The sequence below is a fragment of the Nicotiana tomentosiformis genome, chromosome 12 (genome assembly GCF_000390325.3).
Source record: "Nicotiana tomentosiformis chromosome 12, ASM39032v3, whole genome shotgun sequence".
Classification (NCBI taxonomy): Eukaryota; Viridiplantae; Streptophyta; class Magnoliopsida; order Solanales; family Solanaceae; genus Nicotiana; species Nicotiana tomentosiformis.
Window position 1 is genome coordinate 50153958 of NC_090823.1, and position 20932 is coordinate 50174889.

Genomic DNA, 20932 nt, shown 5'->3' on the forward strand with positions numbered 1-20932 from the left:
ATTATTCATCAAGGAAATTATATCCATAAAGCAAATTTTTTACCCCAAATGCATAAGTTTAATTCATTTCAAGAGAGTAAATTTTAAAAATATTGATAACAAAAGATTCTTATAGAGCATTCATCTATAGCAGTTTAAAATTCATCTCAAGTAAGGTCTAGTTCTTCACTGCCATCATCTTATTCTATTTCTTGATCTACTCCACCTACAAAAGCGGATAAATAAAGTCATTACTCTTCAAGAGAACTACTCGTTTCAAAACCAAAAATGGATTTGCTATAATTCAACATAATCTAAAAAATGTCAAAAACAAGAATGATTTAAAAAATTAGTCAAGCTAAGCCATGAATTAACTCATTTGGTATAACCGTCAACAAATCAATGAACAACCAAATGATCCTCCACCGCATTTCTATAATGCCAATAGCGATTCATGCACTTTTTGCAAGGGCATAATATTTTATTTTCTTGGGCGGCTCGTTCAAATGCCTTATCAAGAAAATCATTCACTCCACGGATATACTCATCCGTCCATCTCAGGAGATTCATCCAACTTTTATCACCATTATCCATAGATATCCTATACGAAAAAAGTAAATCAACAAAACTAACCAAATAAACCAAAAGTATATTAATTTGACATTGACCATTTCTTTTAAGGGTGGAACTTAGAAAGTCACAATGTTTATGCGCGAATTTAAAACTATTGCAGTTACTACAATACCAGATGATTTCAACTATCGTCGCAACTACTGTCACTTTTCATTTTAGACCTAAAAACTTAGTGAAATGATGAGGGGGGAAAAACATGAATTGTGGTACTAAACACTTTTCTTTCTGGACCTAAACAGTACTTTTCTTTCATGTCATAAAATCCTGAATTGCACTTCACTAATAAAAATAACTGCAGATACAGATAATGATGTAGCTGCTGAAGTAGCAGAAGAACTAGGCAGAAAATGCAACTGCAGACTGTGAGTTGACAGGTATTATAACATGAAAATAAAGCATTAACAGTACCTCAATTATCTTTCAATTCAAGCCTCATTTAGTTGCAATCAACAAATTGTGTTTGTAAAATTTACTGCTTTTAGCTATCCTCTTAATTAAGTTATGAGTTTCTCATAATTTAATCAGTCATATTGATAGTTAGGAATTCATTATTGTAGCTTTCACATGTATCCAGTTGGTCATCCATGTGTTATTGACAAGTTCCTAGTCAGTCTTGCTAAGCACATAGTTATTTGTCCATGTGTACCTTCTTCCATTGCCTTTAGCTCTATCATATTTTTATCCACCATGAATCTGTTGAAGTCAGCAATTTTATACTTCTATATTGAATTCCCTCTAATTCTATCATTCTAGTGTCTTATAGAGTTAGAGTCACCCATAGCAATTCATTCCCCCTGTTGCATACTTACAATAGATCTTAATTAATTAAATCTATAGTGATTTTCTAGTGGCCACATCGTGCAGCCCATATACAATAGTTAGTTGAAACTCCAAGTTCATAGCACATATCTTCACAGCCCCATGAATTAGCTATGTATGTGTATATCTCAGTGAACTCAAAATCCTTTGGATTCTGCATTATCTAAATTATGCCCATGCCCATTGCATCATAGTTTGTACTTACCTTTCAATTATAATTCCTATTTTATTCGTAATTTTGATAGTTAATTATTTCAAAAAAAATTTACTATGGATTATGCTTATAACTAGCAGAAATAATAACTCATCCTACTCATTTTTAGATCCAAGCTATAGTAAAAAAGCATGACATTCTTTTCATTGCAGATGAGGTCATAGCATTAGCACATGTTTCTCAAGAGACGGAGAAAGTATCATTTCAAAGAAAAGCAGCAAAACACATGTGACAACAAAGTACCTAACAAATAGTGAAAAAATAAAGTTCAGCAAACCCAATTTCTTCAACAACCACCAAACCCAACCCCCCCCCCCCTCCCAATATTTCCCTACAAAACAAAAACTAAAAATAAACACCTAAAAATTTAGTAAAAAATAATCTGATACACAAAGCTAATAAGACCATAAAAATCTAATTTTGCTCCTTCAAAAATAACCTCAGAAAATAAGTAATACAACAAAGTCTAAACCCCCCCCCCCCTCCCCGATTTTTTTTTTTCTCTTTTCTTGAATAATATTACAGTCAAAGCAAGAAATTAAATACATTGCTCACATCCTAAGGATTAAAGAAAAAATAATGATTAAAGAAGAAATTAAAAAAGAAAAACTTACACCTAAAGTTAGTTTCTCATATAGTGCCTTTTGGGTAGAAAATTTCTCACGATTGAAGTAGTTTTCTCACCTTTAATCGTGCCTTTTAGATATTTTCTTTGGGCCAGCGATTTGATTTGGGGATATGAGGATTTAGGGTTAGCCGTAGATGAAATTCTCAAGGTGAAAGGTATTAAGAGCTGAAGGTGAAAGGTATTAAGAGCTTTGGAGGTGTCGATGCCTTGGAGTTCTATGGGGAGATGAATGGGTTTATTGAAAGATAGCCTTGGAGATGTCGATAGTGGAAGGTTTTTATTATTTAATTTACATTAATTAATAAAATTTATTAGAAATGAAATAAATAGGGATTGTCTTGGCGGGTTTAGAAAAATTCAGGGGCAAAAATGAGGAGGAAAAAAACAACCGTTCCAATAGAAATTCTTATTAAAATCCATTCCCGTAAATAAATTTATTAGGACGGTTCACAAAACCGTTAGGGAAAAAAACTCTAAGGTAACGGTTATTTTGTAATAGGAACGGTTTAATAGCTAAAGTGTGCTAATATCGTTCCAATGCTACTGTAACGGTTGTAACCGTTACAATATCCACTCTATGGCAACGGTGTCTTAACCGTTGCGACAATAACTGTTGCCATAGGCCCATTTTCCAGTAGTGATGCTATCCTCTCATGTCGATTCAGTAAGCGCTTCAGGAATCCCACGGTGCTTCGGGTCATCGTGGTTCTTATGGGTCTCATCCTGAGCAGTTAACCTACAGTGCACCTTCATCTCTTATTAGCGCACCTCCAATCTAGAGCTATCAAGGTGGTTATCTAGGTCGACATGGCCAGTTCTAGAGTCAACAGTCACAGCAGTCGAGGGCTTGTTATCTTGTGGAGATTTGAGGCACATCGCGAGATTTTGCCCTAGGTCACAGGGCGGCATGCCACAGTAGGGTTCTCATGCCATGGTTTCGGTACCGGTTGCTCCATCACCCGCTCAGCCAGCTAGAGGATGGGTTAGGCTACTAGAGTTGGAGGTCAAGCCATTAGAGGTGGAGGTCGGGCTATTAGAGGTGGAGGCCAGCCAGCTAGAGGTCGTCTGAGAGGCGGAGGTCAGAGTGGTGGGGCCCAGGCCCATTTTTATGCATTTCTAGCTAGACCTGAGGCAGAGTCATCTAACGCCGTCATCACAGGTATTGTTCCAATCTGCTATAGAGATGCCTCAGTTCTATTCGATTCGGACTCTATTTATTCCTATGTGTCATCCTATTTTTCTTCATATCTCGTTATGCCTTGTGATTCTTTGCGTGCTCTTGTCTATGTGTCAACGCCTGTGGGAGATTCTATTATTGTAGATTGTGTGTTATCACTCGTGTGTGGTTTCTATCAGGAGCCTTAAGACTAGTGTAGATCTTCTACTTCTTGATATGGTTGACTTTGATGCTATTTTGGGCATGGACTGGTTGTCACCTTATCATGCTATTTTGGACTGTCACGCCAAGATGGTGACCTTAGCCATACCGGGGTTCCCTCGATTAGAGTGGAGAGGGACGCCTAGCCATTCTACTAGCGGGGTTATTTCTTTATGTGAAGACTCGAAATAGGGTCGAGAAGGGATGTCAAGCATATTTGGCCTATATCCGTGATCCTAGTGCAAAGGTTCCTTCCATGGATTCAGTACCAGTCGTGCGTGAGTTTCCAGCGGTATTACCTGCAGATCTATCGGGGATGCCACCCGATATAGATATTGACTTCTGTATTAACTTGGCTCCGGGCATCAGCCTATTTCTATTCCACCATACCGTATGGCCCCAACCGAGTTGAAGGAACTGAAGGAGCAGTTGCAGGATTTGCTTGATAAAGGATTCATTAGGCCTAGTGTCTCGCCTTGGGATGCACCAGTATTGTTTGTGAAAAAGAAGGATGGTTTGATGAGGATGTGTATAGATTATCGGCAGTTGCACAAAGTCACGACCAAGAACTAGTATCCTTTGCCGAGGATTGATGACTTATTTGATCAGCTCTAGGGTGCCAAATTGTTTTCTAAGATTGATTTGAGATCTGGCTAACATCAGTTGAAGATTTGGGGATCGGATGTCCCTAAGATAACTTTTTGGACTCGGTATGTTCATTATGAGTTCTTAGTGATGTCATTTGGCTTGACAAATGCCCCAGCAGCATTTGTGGATTTGATGAACCGGGTATTCAAACCCTATTTGGATTCTTTTGGGACCGTCTTCATTGATGATATTTTGGTTTACTCCCGCAGTAGAGAGGATCATGAGCAGCATCTTCGGATTATACTTCAGACCTTGAGAGGTAGTCAGTTATATGCCAAGTTTTCAAAGTGTGAGTTTTGGTTGGATTCGGTTACTTTCTGGGGCATGTTGTATCTTCCGAGGGCATTAAGGTGGATCATAAGATGATTGAGGCAGTTCAGAACTGGCCTAGACCTACATCAGCTATAGAGATTCGGATCTTCTTGGGTTTGGCGGGTTATTATCGCCAGTTCATGGAGGGGTTTTCATCTATCGCAGCCCCATTGACTAGATTGACCCAGAAGGGTGCTCCATTCAGGTGGTCTGATGAGTGTAAGTTGAGCTTTCATATGCTCAAGACTGCTTTGACTACAGCTCCAGTGTCGGTGTTGCCTATGGGTTCGGGGTCTTACATTGTGTATTATGATGCGTCACGTATTGCACTTGGCGCGGTGTTGAAGCAAGATAGTAGGGTGATTGCATGCGTGTCGTGTAAGGTATTCACAGACCACCGGAGTCTACAACACTTGTTTAAGTAAAAGGATCTAAATTTGAGGAAGCAGAGATGGTTAGAGCTATAAAAAGAATATGATATCACCATTTTGTATCATCCCAGGAAGGCCAATGTGGTGGCCAATGCCTTGAGTAGAAAGGCTGTGAGTATGGGTAGCATTGCATATATTCCAGTTGGTGAGAGACCGCTAGCATCAGATGTCCAGGCTTTGGCCAATCAGTTCGTGAGGTTAGATATTTCGGAGCCTAGCCGGGTTCTTGCTTGCGTGGTTTCTCGGTCTTCTTTGTATGATAAAATCAGAGAGCGTCAGTGTACGACCCCCATTTGCTTGTTCTTAAGGACACGATGCAACATGGTGGTGCCAAGGAGGTTTCTATTGGAGATGATGGGGTGCTGCGGATGCAGGTTCGGATTTGTGTGTCCAATGTGGATGGATTGCATGAGTTGATTCTTGAGGAGGCCTATAGTCAGTATTCCATTCATCCGGGTGCCTCCAAGATGTATCAGGATTTGAGGCAGCATTATTGGTGGAGAATAATGAAGAAATATATAGTAGACTATGTGGCTCGATGTTTGAACTGCCAGCAGGTGAAGTACGAGCATCAGAGGCCTGGCGGTTTGGAGACAGACTATTCAAGACATGTACAAGGGTGCTAAGACTCGAGTGAGGATAGTGGGAGGGGACTCGGATCACTTCCCAGTTGTGATGGGACGGCATCAGGGGTCAGCCCTTAGCCCATTTTTGTTTGCCCTTTCGATCGATGCGCTGACGCGTCACATTCAAGGTGAGGTGCCATGGTGCATGTTGTTTGTAGATGACATTGTACTAATTGATGAGACGCATTGTGGTGTCAACAAGAGGTTAGAGGTTTGGAGACAGACTTTGGAGTCTAAAGGTTTCAAGTTAAGCAGGAACAAAATAGAATTCTTGGAGTGCATGTTTAGTGGCGCGACTCAGGAAGAGGATGAAGACATGAGGCTTGATTCACAAGTCATTCCTCGGAAAGAAAGTTTCAAGTACCTTGGGTCTATTATAAAAGGGAATGGGGAGAATGACGAGGATGTCACACACCGTATTAGGGTAGGATGGATGAAATGGAGGATCGCTTCCGGTGTTTTATGTGATAAGAATGTGCCACCAAAACTTGAAGGTAAGTTCTATAGAGCGGTAGTCAGACCGACTATGTTGTATGGGGCGGAGTGTTGGCCGGTCAAGACATACCATGTCCAGAAGATGAAGATGGAGGAGATGAGGATGTTGAGGTGGATGTACGGGCATACCAGGTTAGATAAAATTAGAAATAAAGTTATTCGGGACAAGGTGGGTGTGGCCCCTGTGGAGAAAAAGATGCGGTAGGCGAGACTTAGATGGTTCGGGAATGTGAAGAGGAGAGGCACTCAAGCTCCGGTGAGGAGGTGTGAGATGGTGGCATGGTAGGGCCAATGGAGAGGTAGAGGCAGGCCGATGAAGTATTAGGGAGAGGTGATTAGGCAAGATATGGTGTTGCTCTAGCTCATTGAGGACATGACCATGGATAGGAAGGTGTGGAGGTTGAGAATTAAGGTTAAGGGTTGGTGGTAGAATGTTTTCCTTGTTTGTAGCAGTCACTTAGTGCCTTCCGTGTTTGTTTTTCGTACCCCTAGTCTTCTGTTACTACTTGTTGTTATCTTGTGTTTTGGTTTTCTGATCGCATTACCTTTTGCTAGTTTCGTATTTTTTTCTTTGGTTGTCACATCGGTTTACTTGTTATTGCCCCCCCCTTCCTGAGCTGAGGGTCTTCCGAAAACAACGTCCCTACCTTTTTAAAGGCAGGGGTAAGGTATGCGAACAATCTACCCTCCCCAGATACCACTTGTGGGACAACACTTGGTATGTTTGTGTTGTTATTGTTGTTGTTATTCATCTTCATGGCATGACAGTGTCTATTATCTCCGATCGAGGCACACAGTTCACATTGCATTTCTAGAGAGTTGTGCAGCTGGATTTAAGTACGTGGGTTGATTTGAGTATAACATTTCACACCCAGACAGACGGGCAGTCTGAGCGCACCATTCAGATCTTGGAGGATATGTTACGTGCCTATGTTATGGATTTCGGGGGTTCATGGGATCAGTTCTTATCGCTTGCGGAGTTTGCTATAATAACAACTACCAATCAAGTATTCAGATGGCTCCTTATGAGGCCTTATATTGGAAGCGGTGTCGTTCTCCAGTTGGTTGGTTTGAGCTAGGAGAGGCTTGGTTGTTTGGTAGTAATTTGGTTCAGGATTTAGGATCGGCTTCATACAGCCCAGTCTAGGTAGAAGAGTTACGCTGATCGGAGGGCTCATGGCGTAGCATTCATGGTGGGAGAGAGGCTTTTGCTGCGGGTTTCACCCATGAAGGGTGCGATGATGGCGCCTAACATTTCACTTGCTAGGCAAGACATAGTTAGCTAGATTATTTAACCAGTTTTAACAATTCAAAATAAAAAATTAATATAAATAAACCGAAATAGTCTGAAATGGAACAATAATAAACACATGACGATATCTAAACATCTCCCAGAATCCGAGGTTACGAATACATGAGCATCTAGAGTACTACATATATGGTCTGAAATAAGGTACAACTGTTTGAGACTAGGTAAATAGTAAAATGGAGGAAGAAGGGGACTTCAGGGCTGCGGACGCCATGCAACTATACCTCAAGTCTCCAAATGTGGTTGAATCCGAGCAGAACACCATTAGACGTCGCTGGGACCAACACCAGTATCTGCACAAGAAGTGCAGAAATGTAGCATGAGTACAATCGACCCAATGAGTCGAGCCTAACCTCGACTAGGTAGTGACGAGGCTATGACAAGACACCTACATAAAATCTTATACAGATGTGTGGGTGTGGGGGTGTGTGTATATATATAAAGCAATAAAATAACAAGTAGAACAATAAAATATTAACTGGGAGGGGACATGCGAAAGGGGAAATATCATAAGCCCAGCAAGTACGAAATCACCAAATAACATCTTCCAAAATAACCAACAATGTAACCAAGTAATTTACAAATGCGGGACTCAAATAAGGCAATGAAATAAAGATGGCACGGCATCACTCTTTGTGCTTTTACTCTCATCCTCACCATGTAATATCATAATTAAAATGGCACGACATCACTATTCGTGTTTTTACTCTCTGGCACGACATCACCCTTCGTGCTTTTATCCTCATAACCTCTCAATATATGATAATGAAAGCACATAAGGCATGGCAACACCCTTCGTGCTTTTCACTCTTCCATACCAAGCAACAATACAAATCCAAATAACAAATGCAAGGCGGGAAGAAGTTTCACTTAAATTATAGTGCCAAGATAACAAACTCAACTTTCAAAATTCCCAACATATTCAAATAAACAATAAATATGAGACGAATAATTAAAAAGTAATATGCTAAACTATGCATGGAGAACATAGTCAATGAAACAATATAATACAAAGAAACAACTTCCACCCGCATGCTTTAACCCCATGACAACGCATATATACTTGTCACCTCAAATATATGTTGTCCCCACACATAATACACGTAGCAAAAAGACCAACAAGTGCTAATCCCTCAAGTAAAGGTTAACCACGATACTTACCTCACTCCGCAACCAAATCAATCAATCAACCACGGCCTTGCCTTTTGAATAAGCCTCCAAACCAACCAAATCTAGAAAATTATTTATCAAACAATTCAAAATAAGCTTTAGAAACTACCCATTAATTAAAGAGGTTCAATTTTGATCATTTTTTAAAAAGTCAACAAAAGTCAACCCCGGACCCGCTTGGTTAAAACCCAAGGTTTGGACCAAAACCCGATTATCCACTCACCCCCGAGCCCGGTTATGTGATTTATTTTGAAATCCGACCTCTATTTGAGATCTAAACCTCAATTTTAAAAAATTTCCAATTTCCACCCAAATCCCAATTTCTACCATGGAAATCATGAACTAAATGTTGAAATCTTATGAAAAGTAATGGGGAATTGAAACAAAGTGGATTAGAGTTGTTTGCCAATGATTTTGGGAAGAAAGGTCTCTTGAAAAATCTCCTATAGAGTGTTTAGCGTTGAGAAATGGTGTAAAATGAGCCAAGTCCCAATTTTTCCATCTTTTACCCAGCTGCAGATGTTCGCAATTGCTAAGTCCCGAGGTTTAGACCTCAAATATAGATCTAAACCTCAATTTTACAAAATCCCTAATTTCTACCAAATCCATAATTTCTACCATGGAAATCCTAAATTTAATGTTGAAATCTTATGAAAAGTAATAGGGAATTGAAAGAAAGTAGATTAGAGTTGCTTACCAATAATTTTGGGAAGAAACGTCTCTTGAAAAATCACCTCTAGAGTGTTTAGGGTTGAGAAATGGTGTAAAATGAGTTAAGTCCCAATTTTCCCATCTTTTACCCAGCTGCAGATGTCGCAATTGCGATGTCTTGTTCCCAATTGCGACCATCGCAAATGCAAAGCACAGGTCGCAATGCGAACTTTGCATCAGAAGCCCAGATATAGCAAATGCGACAACAATGATCGCAAATGCGAAAGTCCTACCTTCGCAAATGCGGCCAAATTCTTCGCAATTGCGAAGATGTTCTATTTTGTCCAGGCGTCGCAAATGTGACCAAATGCTCGCAAAAGTGATCTTAGACAATTCGCAAATGTGAACTATTTCCTCGCCAATGCAAGGTTACCCAATCCCAGGCCTTGCTCGCAAGTGCGAACTTTTGTCCGCAAAAGCGAGGCTCGTAATTGCGAGCCAAACCTAGTAAATACGATATCTGCAATTGAACACCAGAAACCAGCACACTTCAAACCATGAAAACTCATCTGTAACGTGTCCGAAACTCACCTGAGCCCTTCGGGCTCCAAACAATACATGTGCACGATTGTAATAACATCATACAAGCTCGCTCGCTCAATAAAGTCATCAAAAGAGCATCTAAAACTACAAATCAACCCTAAAAACAAATGAAGTTTCAAAGGGAACTCAAGAACAACTAGAATCACAACTAAACGTCTGAATCATATCAAATCAATTCCGAATTGCACCAAATTTTGCAGACACGTTTCAAATAGAAGAACGGACCTATACCAAGTCCCAAAATCAAAATCCAAACCTGATAGCCAAGAAGTCAACCTACAGTCAAACCTAGGAAATTTCAAACCTTCAAATTACTAGCTTTCGGCAAAACAGGTCAAATCAAGTTAGGGACGCACGAATTAAATTTTGTGCATACGCCCAAGTCCAAAATCATAATACGGACCCACCAGGATCATCAAAATATCGATCCGGTGTCATTTACATAAAATATTGACCGTAGTCAACTCAAGTTATTTTTAAGGCCAAAAATCATGTTTTCTTCAAATTTTCACATAAAATCTTTCCGCACAAAGGCACGGACTGGGAAAGCAAATCGAGAAACATTAAATGGAGCTAATAGAGGGCTAGTACTCAAAATAACCTATCGAATCGGCATATTCTCCACCTCTAAAAGAAATATCAGTCCTCGAACGGACATAGAAAAAAACCTGAACTGGTAAAAAGGTGTGGGTATCTACTCCGCATATCGGACTCGGGCTCCCACGTAGCTGCCTCGATTGGATGACCTCTCCATTGCACTCTAACAGAAGGATAACTCTTGGACATCAACTTCTAGACCTGTCGTGCTAAAACAGCCACCGGCTCCTCTTTATAAGTCAAATCCTAGTCTAATTGGAATGAGCTGAAGTCTAATACATGGGACAAATCACCGTGATACATCCGGAGCATGAAATTATGGAACACTGGATGAACTGCCGATAAGCTAGGTGGCAATGCAAGTCTGTAGGCCACCTCACCAACTCTCTCAAGGATCTCAAAGAAACCGATATACCTAGGGCTAAACTTGACCTTTATCTATGAAATCTCTATGTGCTAGAATAATTGAGTTGTGGTCCATGTTAAAAACCATGTTTAGGCTATATGCTTATTCTGTTGGGACCCAATGAGGTCATATCTACTGTGGAGTTATTTGCTTAAATTGCAGTTACATACTCAGTCATACTCGTTCATTTGCATATCATATCTCAGTTTTTGTTGCTATTTATTGATACACCATATCATCATTTTGGGCTGATTTTTATGACATTGTGAGTCCAAGAGACTAAAGAGACTGATGGCTGAGTTGGGGCCTAAGGGCCGGATTGTGAATTGTATTGATGGGATCAGGCTGCACGCTGCAGCAGGATTTATTATTCTTGGGCTAAACCTGCCCTGTATTATTGATTCATGATGGGATCGGGTTGCACGTCGCAACATGTTTTATTGATTCATGTCATAATTGGCTTATTATAGCGCATGGGCTGGATCTTCTCCTCCGGAGTCTGCACACCCACAGTGAGCGCAGTTGCTATTGATTTATTTGGGCTGGATCTGCATTATACAGTGTTGAGTGAGTGAGAGTGTTGAGGGCTGGATCTGCCTTGTTCAGTGCTGAGTGACTGAGTGTGTTGAGTGATTGAGCGTGATGAGTGAAAAGTGTGAGACAATGAGATTGAGTACTCTGAGAGTATGCATATGATTTTATCACTGAGTTGCATTGCATTCGACATGCACACTTGACATAAAGGCATAGAGATGCATTTTCTTCATGTTGTACGATATTGCGTCATTCATGACTTCACATACACATTGACATGTAGACATAGAGTTGTAATTTCCTCTTACCATTTGAAAATGAAACATTTACCTGTTGAAAGTTATGGGGAAAATCACAATTTTACAAACTTACTCATATTTTGGTAATTTTGGTAAAAGATTTGAGTTTTCACGTATATACTTGAAAAGCATGCCTATTTTCTGAAACTGTTAATGAGCTGAGCATTATATCTTTGAGTCATTTCTTTTATCACTTTTATCATGTTGTTACGAACTATTGTTGGCTATTGATGTTGGACTATGACCTTTTTTCCAGCTCGTCACTAGTTTCAACCTAAGGTTAGGTTTGTTAGTTATTGAGTACATGGGGTCAGTTATTCTCATACTACACTTTTTCACCTTGCGTGCAAATGTTGGATGTTGATGTTGCTGTGTACGGTGGGAGCTGGATTTGAAGATGTACCTGTGTTTCAGTTATTGCTGCCTCTTGATCTTGGTAGCTTTAGAATTTTAATATATTCATTTATATTTTAAATAGATGATGTACTTTATTTCATACAACCTTTGTAAATTTTAAATCTTAGAAGCTCATGATTTGTACTATCAGTCCTTGAGAAATGTATAAAAGATATTTTATCATTCATTTATCTCAATAAATCTCATTAAATTGGATAGTTGTTAATTGGCGCGGGTCGTGACAGTATCACTTTCCCGTCCATGGTCTCCAACTCATATCCTCCTTTTCCAGTAATTCCTCGAACTCGATGTGGTCCCCCCTAATTCAGACCTAATTTTCCTGCATTTACCGCTTGTGTAGACTAAAACACCTTCTTGGGGAAGAAGTCCCCCATCTTGAAGTATCGAAGGTTTTCTTTTCTGTTATAATATCGCTCTATCCTTTTCTTTTGCGGTGCCATCCGTATTGAAGTTGTTTTTCTTCGATCTTCTGCTAAATCCAAATTTTTATGAAGTTCTTCCTCATTGGATAGCTCATTTGCATGTTCAAACTTCAAGCTCGGTTCCTCAATTTTTATCGAAATTAGTGCCTCAGTACCATAAACAACTGAAAATGGAGTTTTTCCCGTACTTACTTTTGTTGTTGTTTTGTAGGCCCTTAATACCCCAGGTAGCACCTTATGCCACCTGCCTTTTGAAACTTCCAAATGTTTCTTCATATTGTTGACAATAATTTAATTTGTCGAGTCCGCTTGTCCATTAGCTACGGGATGATATAGTGCTGATGTAATCCTTTCGATTTCCATCCTTTGAGAAAAGTAGTGACCTTTGCTCCCCGCGAATTAAGGTCCATTATCACATACAATTTCCCTTGGAACCCCGAATCTGCATATTATATTTGTCAAAATGAAGTCAATAACTTCCTTTTCTCATACCTATTTGAAGGCACCTGCTTCCACCCACGTAGAAAAATAATCAGTTAGAATTAATTAAAACCATACCTTTCCTGATGCTTGTGGCAGAGGACCTATGATATCCATTTCCCACTTCATAAATGGCCATGGTGCGATAATTGAATGAAGTAATTCTATCGGTTGATACATATTATTTGGATGCCGTTGGCATTTATTGCACCTTCTTACGAAGTTTTTCGCCTCATCATCCATTTTTTGTCTAGTAATACCCTGCTCTTATTTGTGTTTTCACTAGTGACCTTCCACCAGCGTGATTTTCACAATGTCTTTCATGTACCTCTCGCATCACATATTCAGATTGTGATGGTCCAAGGCATCGAGCTAAAGGTCCACCAAATATTTTTCGATAGAAATTACCTTCTATCGAACAGTATCGAGCTGCTTGCATTCGCAACCATTGGAATTATTTTTTATCCTCAGGAAATATTTCATACTGCAAATAATTCATGAATTCAACTCTCCAATGACAATAATTTTATTTGTTGACTCCGCTTGTCCATTGGCTACGGGATGATAAGGTGCTGACGTAATCCTTTTGATTTTCCATCCTTTGAGAAAATCAGTGACATTTGCTCCCAAGAATTGATGTTCATTATCACATATAATTTCCTTGGAACCCCGAATCTACATATTATATTTCTCTAGATGAAGTCGATAACTTAGTAAAATAATCAACTAAAATTAATAAAAAATGTATCTTTCCTGGTGTTTGCAGCAGAAGACCTACGATATCTATTTCCCACTTTATAAATGGCCACGGTGCGATAACCGAATGAAGAAATTCTACCGGTTGATGCATATTATTTCTATACCATTTCAATTTATAGCACCTTCTTACGAAGTTTTCCGCCTCATCTTCTATTTTTGTCCAGTAATACCCTGCCCTTATTGGTGTTTTCACTATTGACCTTCCACCAGCATGATTTCCCAAATATCCTTCATGTACCTCTCGCATCACGTATCCAGTTTGTGAGGGTCCAATGCGTCGAGCTAAAGGTCCACCAAATATTTTTCATTACAAATTACCTTTTATCAAACAGTATCGAGTTGCTTGTATTTGCAACCGTTGGATTGTTTTATCCTCATGTAATATTACATACTGCAAATAATTTACGAATTCATTTCTCCAATCCCACGTTAAATTATATAATTTACCTCATTATTGTCTTGATCGAGCACTAAGTGGAATAAATACACCACGATTGCATTTTTTGTATTTGACACATCAGCTACTGATCCCAAATTTGCTAATGCATCAGCCTCCACATTCTCCTCTCTTGGAATTTGAATAGCTTTCCACACTGGAACTGACACAATAATTCTTGTATTTTTTTCGAGTATTGTTGCATTCGTATTTCTCTATCCACGTAATTTCCTTGCATTTGATTTACCACTAGTAGAGAATCACTTTTGATTTCAGTTGATCAATTCTCATCTCTTTTGCAAGCTCCAAACCTGCAATCACCGCCTCATGAAGGTAATATTAAAACAATTCCCAAACTTACTCCTTTTACATTTGAGGACCCATTAGTATATAATATCCAAGTCCCAAAATTAGATCCGGTAAATGCCCGTGCCTCCTTCTCAGCTTCAGGAAGTAAGCTCAAACTGAAATCTGCTAATACCTATGACTTTATGGTTGTTCGTGGATGATAAACAATATTATATTCACTAAGTTCTATTGCCCATTCAGCTAGTCTTCCTGATTATTCATATTTATGTAAAATATTTCGTAATAAAAAAGTAGTTACGACAGAAATATGATGACATTGAAAATAGGGTCATAACTTTCTTGATGCCATTATTAATGTCATTGCCAGTCTTTTCTAAATGAGGATATTGGGTCTTATCTTCCAACAAAGACGTACTAACATAGTAAATTGGAGATTACATACCTTTTTCTTCTCATACCAATACAACGCTTATTGGCACTTCACATACAGCTAAATAAATGAGTAATCTTTCTCCATCCATTGGCTTTGATAGCAAGGGCAGTTTTGACAAGTATATTTTCAAATATTTCAAAGCTTGTTGACAGTCATCTGTCAATTCAAACTAGTTTTTCTTTTTCAACAATGAAAAAAATTTGAAACACTTCTCATACTCCCCATTTTCCATTTCTCTTAGGCACTACAACAGTATTGGCTAACTAGTAAGTATACTTTACCTCACAAATTGAACCAATTTTCAGAAGTTTATTTACTTTCTCTTGAATTACCTGGTTTTTGAATGCTCCATGCTTTCTCTTTTTTGCTTCACCGGCGGGTGTAACGGATCTTCATTAACTTATGAGTCATTATCTTTGGTGGGATTCCTGTCATATCTTAATACAACCAGGAAAAACAATCAGCGTTATTCAATTAACTTACCTTTCAACTCCAGGCTTAGGTTTGTCCCAACATAGACTTTTCTGTCAGGCCAGTGGACGAATAACAGCTTCTAGTTCTTACATAGTTGTTTTAACAGTTTTGTTCTCCTCTGGGTCTTGGATCTTTTAAGGTCTTGCATCTATATCTACTTCGTTCCTCGCACTTTCACTTGAGGTAGAAAACAAATTCTCCTCATTTGAACACTGTAGTTGCTATTTTTCATCTCCGTCTTTGAAAGTTATACCTCACAACAACAACTGTGTTGGTTTCCCGTGCCACTTTTTGATCTCTCCTTATCTGACGAATTTCCCACGGTGATGGGAATTCGATTACCTAATGCAAAGTTGACGGTACTGCATCTTTATCATCAATCCACGGCCTTCCTAAAATTATGTTGTAAGCCATGTTTGCATCCACCACTTGGAATTTGGTGTCTTTCACTACACCCTTGGCAAATGAAGATAGAATAATTTCTCCCTTTGTTATGGCACTTGAATTGTCGAACCCAGACAAAGATCGAGCCTTGGGTATCACACGATCAATTGCTTGCATCGCATTGACCACTCTCAGTAATATTATATTAATAGAGCTACCTAGATCAATCAAAATACGTTTGACATTAGTATCACAAACAAGTAAAGATATTACAAGCACATCATTGTGAGGGATGAACAAGACATCTGCATCCTCATCGTCAAATGTTATGATATCTCCTTCCAAGACTTGTCGAATCCGCTTCCCATGAGTCACTAAAAGTTTGCTTTTTCTTTTTTCTTCCCTGTTGTTAATATAAGACTACTTTACTTTCCCACTAAATAGGTCAGTGAGATAGCCCTTTTAAGTAAATAATCAACCTCCTCTCTTAGGAGCCTGCAATCTATTATTTTGTAACCGTGATCATTATGGAATTCATATCAGAATTCCTGGCTTCTTTTGCTAGGATCTGATCTAATCTCTTTAGGCCATCGCACCTTATCACCCATGCCTATTAACACAACTACTAACTTGGAAATACTGATATTGAAGTTGTAGTCTCCTCTTTTTGATCGGGAATTTTGATTGATGTTTCTTGTCATATCTCGTTCCTTTGCAAATTGAGAAGAAGAACCTGCCTCCTTTAATCGTGATCTCTGATCAAACCATGTATGTTCTGATTTTGGACTAAGATCTCGCACCGTAGGTCCCATGTAACGTTTGCATCTATTTTTTCTGGATCTTTTTTTTGGTTCTAACCATCTAGATCTGAACATCTCCTCCCCTTTGGTTGGGATATTGTATCTTCTTCTATTCGTAGCTTTGTGCTATAACTGTTATAAATATCATTCCAAGTAGTTTTAGGAAATTCACGTAAACTCTTCTTTAATCTTCTCGTGGCTTCTGAGCTTCTCTCATTCAGGTCACCGGCAAATGCCATTGCTTCCCATTATCGGGTACACGAGGTAACATCATCCTTTATCGCTGGAAGCGATCCATGAACTCTCTAAGAAATTTCGTACTTCCTTGTTTTACCTTGAAGATATCTTTGATTCTTTTTTCTACTTTTTGAGCTCTCAAATGTGCTTTTATAAATGAATCTGCAAGCCAGCAAAAGAGTCAATTAAATTTTCAGGTAAGAGAGAATTCCATGTTAGTGCTCTTTTCGTAAGGATTTCACCAAAATATTTCACCAACACTGATTCGACTTCTTGCTTGGTTAAATCGTTGCCTTTGACTCCTGTAGTAAACACAGTAACATGATCTTGTAAGTCGGTAGTCCCATCAGACTTAGGAATATCAGGCATTTTAAACGTTTTCGGTATTTATAATGGTGTAGCGCTTGGCTTCCATGGCTGTTGTGAATATTTGTCTACATACACTTCTTTAATCACAGGTGGTACTCCCGATATGTGTTCAATCCGCTCATTTAGTTCCTTGAGCTATTTCTGCAAAGTTAGAACTAGATTTTATAAATTAGACTTATTTGACGTGCATGATCCTCTGGCTCCAGAGTTATTTAGTATTTCTCACCTTCTAGAGTTTTCAAGCCCTGAATGAGGATTTTCAACAATTGTATTAACTGGTGGTGGATCCTGAACAACACTTGGTAACCCACTTGCAAAAGCATGCAAAGCTTCACCGATCTGTTGTACAATAAATTGTTTCAAATCGTCTTGCACATTTGAGTGTTCCTCATGTTTTTGTCCAGCGTTGTGATTAGCAAATCTGGCAGGTGAATTTTCTCGTGAACGTTTTGGAGAATGCATGGGTATGTTGTGTGGAGGAATCCCTCCTTGTTGTCCATCTTCAATGTAATGATCCGACGGATCATTTTACGCTCTGTTGTGTCGTTCAGTAGTTTGAGGCTTTGAGTAGCTTCACTTTATGTATTATAACCTGCTAGTATGGTTGGCTTCGATTTTCGGGAAGTTCAGAGTTGATGTGAAAGGAAAAATTCTCATTTCAGAAGCTTTAATTTGAAAGAGTTGACCAAGGTTTGACTTTTAAATAAACGACCTCGAAATCGGGATTTGAAGGTTCCAATAGGTTTGTATGATGATTTTGGACTTGGGCGTACATTCGGGTCGAGTATCAGATGGTCCGGGAGCGTTTCAGCGCTTAATGTGGAAAGTTAGAATTTTGAAGGTTTTAGAATTTCCTAAGTTTGAATTGAAGTGGACTTTGGTGTTGTTGATGTATGTTTGGGGTTCTGAGCCATAGGATATGTTCGTATTATGATTTATGACTTGTAGATAAATTTCGGCATCATTCCGGAATGTTTAAGTAAGATTCATACGTGTTCGGCAAAGTTTGAATCTTTGAAAGTTAAAAGAAGGATTTTGATCATTGATTCATGGTATTGATGTTATTCGTGGCATTTCATTCCTTTGGATAAGTTTGTATAAGGAATTGGGACTTGTTGGTGTAATTTGATAGGGTCTCGGGGGGCCCTGGCGTGTTTTGGAATGGTTTCGGATAATTTCCCTATGTTTTGCGGATGCTGATTTCTGGTGTGTTTGGTATGCATCGCGATCATAGAAGAAGGGTCGTGATCGCGAAAGGTTGAGTGGACTGGCAGGGACTTTGTTCTTCACGATCGCGAAGATGGTGTTGTGTTCGTGAAGCTGGATTAGGTTGTGCTTCGTGTTCGCCTAGTAATGATCGCGAACGCGATGGTTTATCGAGGCTGGGCTATTTGGGGATAGTTGTTCTACGCGATCACAGATGGGGCCACACGACCGCGAATGAGGAAATTTGCTGGGGCTAAGTTTGGCCTTCGCGTTCGCGTTACAGGGCTCGCGCTCGCAATGGGTTTGGCAGCCTATGCTTCACGATCGCGAGAATGAACTCACCTTCGTGTACGTTAATTTTATGGTCGATGCTGGTTGGATTTTGTGATGACGAGGGCTTGTCCGCTATCGCGAAGAAGGGTCACTAGGCAGAACACTTCTTAAAAGTCAGATTTTGGTTCATTTCATCTTTTTTTCTCATTGGAGCCAACCTTGGGGGCGATTTTGGAGTGCCATTTTCATCACCTATCATGTGTTTCAGATTGTTTGGCATTGGCTTGAGGTGTTAGAGAGGCGTCGGATCCGATCTTCGGATTTCGGAGCGAGGTAAGTCTCCTATCTAACCTTGTGAGGGGAAAATTACCCCGTAGGTATTAAATTTATTATGTGCTACATGTTGTGGGAGCTATGCACGTATAAGGTGATGAGTATCCGTACGTATGCTAGATTTCTGATTATGTCCGGGTAGACTTAGACTCACGCCATGCTTTTGTGGTACAATATGAGTTATTCTTGCATGTTCAGTGCTTTAATTCACATTTAGCCTAAGACTAGATTCGCATAGAGTATCGGACTTACTATTTTAGATATTTGACGAGCTACTTGATCAGCCGTGGAAATTGTACTTTCCTTTACATATTTAGTTCGCGTTATGCATATTCGTCCGATAGGTTTTCTTGAATTTCATAACTCATACGTATATTCGTGAGTGGGGTCAATGACCCGGGGATCGGGCTGAACGCCTCAGCAATACTCTTCTGGGATCGAGTCGTTCGCCTCAGCGGTATCATGTAACACACTCTTATGGTATCGGACCGTTTGCCTCGGTAGAGTAACATATTCTTATGGGATTGGGCCATTCGTCTCGGCAGTATCATGTATTATACTCTTATGGGATCAAGTTGTTCGCCTCGGCAGAGTAACATATTCTTATAGGATCGGGCCGTTCGCCTCGTCACTATTATGTATCATATTCTTATGGGATCAGGTCGTTCACCTCGGCAGGATTATGTATCACACACTTATGGGATAGGGCCATTCGCCTGGACAAGTTAATGAAATGCTCTTATGGGATCGAGCCGCTCGCCTTGGCAGAATCGTGCAAAATACTTGATAAGGAGTCCGCGTACTCATGAGCTTCCTGACTTGAGATGTGACTGTTGATTTGGTATTGACCATTACGTATTCCATTTGAGGAGGTATCCGATAATATAGGACATTATGTTCACTGTTCAGTTGTAGATCATATTATTTGCCTATATCTGTTCTCACTTTTTACTTACCATGTTTCATACTTGTCTACCTTATTATATCTGATTTATTGGACCACTTGTAAGTGTCAATGTCGACCCCTGTCACTACCTTTTTGGGGCTAGGCTAGATACTTACTGGGTACACGTTGATTTACGTACTAACGCTACACTTCCGCACTGAATGTCCAGGTAATGAGGCATGTACATTAGTTGGTTATCTTGGTGCATTGGCGCAGCTGCTGAGGGAACTTTATGGTGAGCTGCATTCTACGCTACGATTCGTAGCACACGGAGTCTCCATCTTATTTAGTTATTATATCTTGTCTATTTTTTTTATTTCAAACAGATGTTGTGGTAGTGTTGTATTGTTCTAGTAGATGCTCATGCTCTTGTGACACCGGATTTTGGGGGTTCCTAGTTAATGTTCATTATTTTATTTTACGTTATTATTATCACTTCACTTTTTGATTTATTTATATTCGGAACTTTGGTAAAGAAAAGTATAAATTTCTATGAGTGCTAGATTTTACTCTATTTATTTAATGAAATTCCTGATTTTATAAATTTAAAATGGATAGTTAAGTGGAGGTTCACATGTTGGCTCACCTAGCAGCATAGTTGGCACCATCATGACCTATTATGGGATTTGGGTCGTAACAGCTTGGTATCAGAGCGCTAGGTTCATTTAGGTCTCACGAGTCATGAGCAAGTCTAGTAGAGTCTTGCGGATCTGTAGGAGACGTCTGTACTTATCTTCGAGAGTCTATAGGATTGTTAGGAGAACTTCCCATCTTTATTCCTCGTCATGCGATTTGATTTCATTGAATCTTATGTCTTCATTTCCTTCCTACTCATTCTTATACGATATTGAGCGCTTGTTATCAATTGGGCATTAATGAGTTGTGGTGGTGGTGCAGATATGGTGCAGGATGTTTTTCCCTG

The 20932-nt window shown here is 39.4% G+C and overlaps 1 protein-coding gene across 1 annotated transcript; it reads right to left on the minus strand.

Annotated features, from left to right (window-relative positions):
• Positions 1-15804: 15804 nt before the first annotated feature.
• LOC104116404 (uncharacterized) lies at positions 15805-17714 on the minus strand. The gene is made up of 2 exons (XM_009627260.1): positions 17479-17714; positions 15805-16249 (listed from the first exon to the last, which is right to left on the minus strand). Exons 1-2 carry the CDS (start codon positions 17712-17714, stop codon positions 15805-15807), a joined length of 681 nt encoding a protein of 226 aa, XP_009625555.1.
• Positions 17715-20932: the final 3218 nt, after the last annotated feature.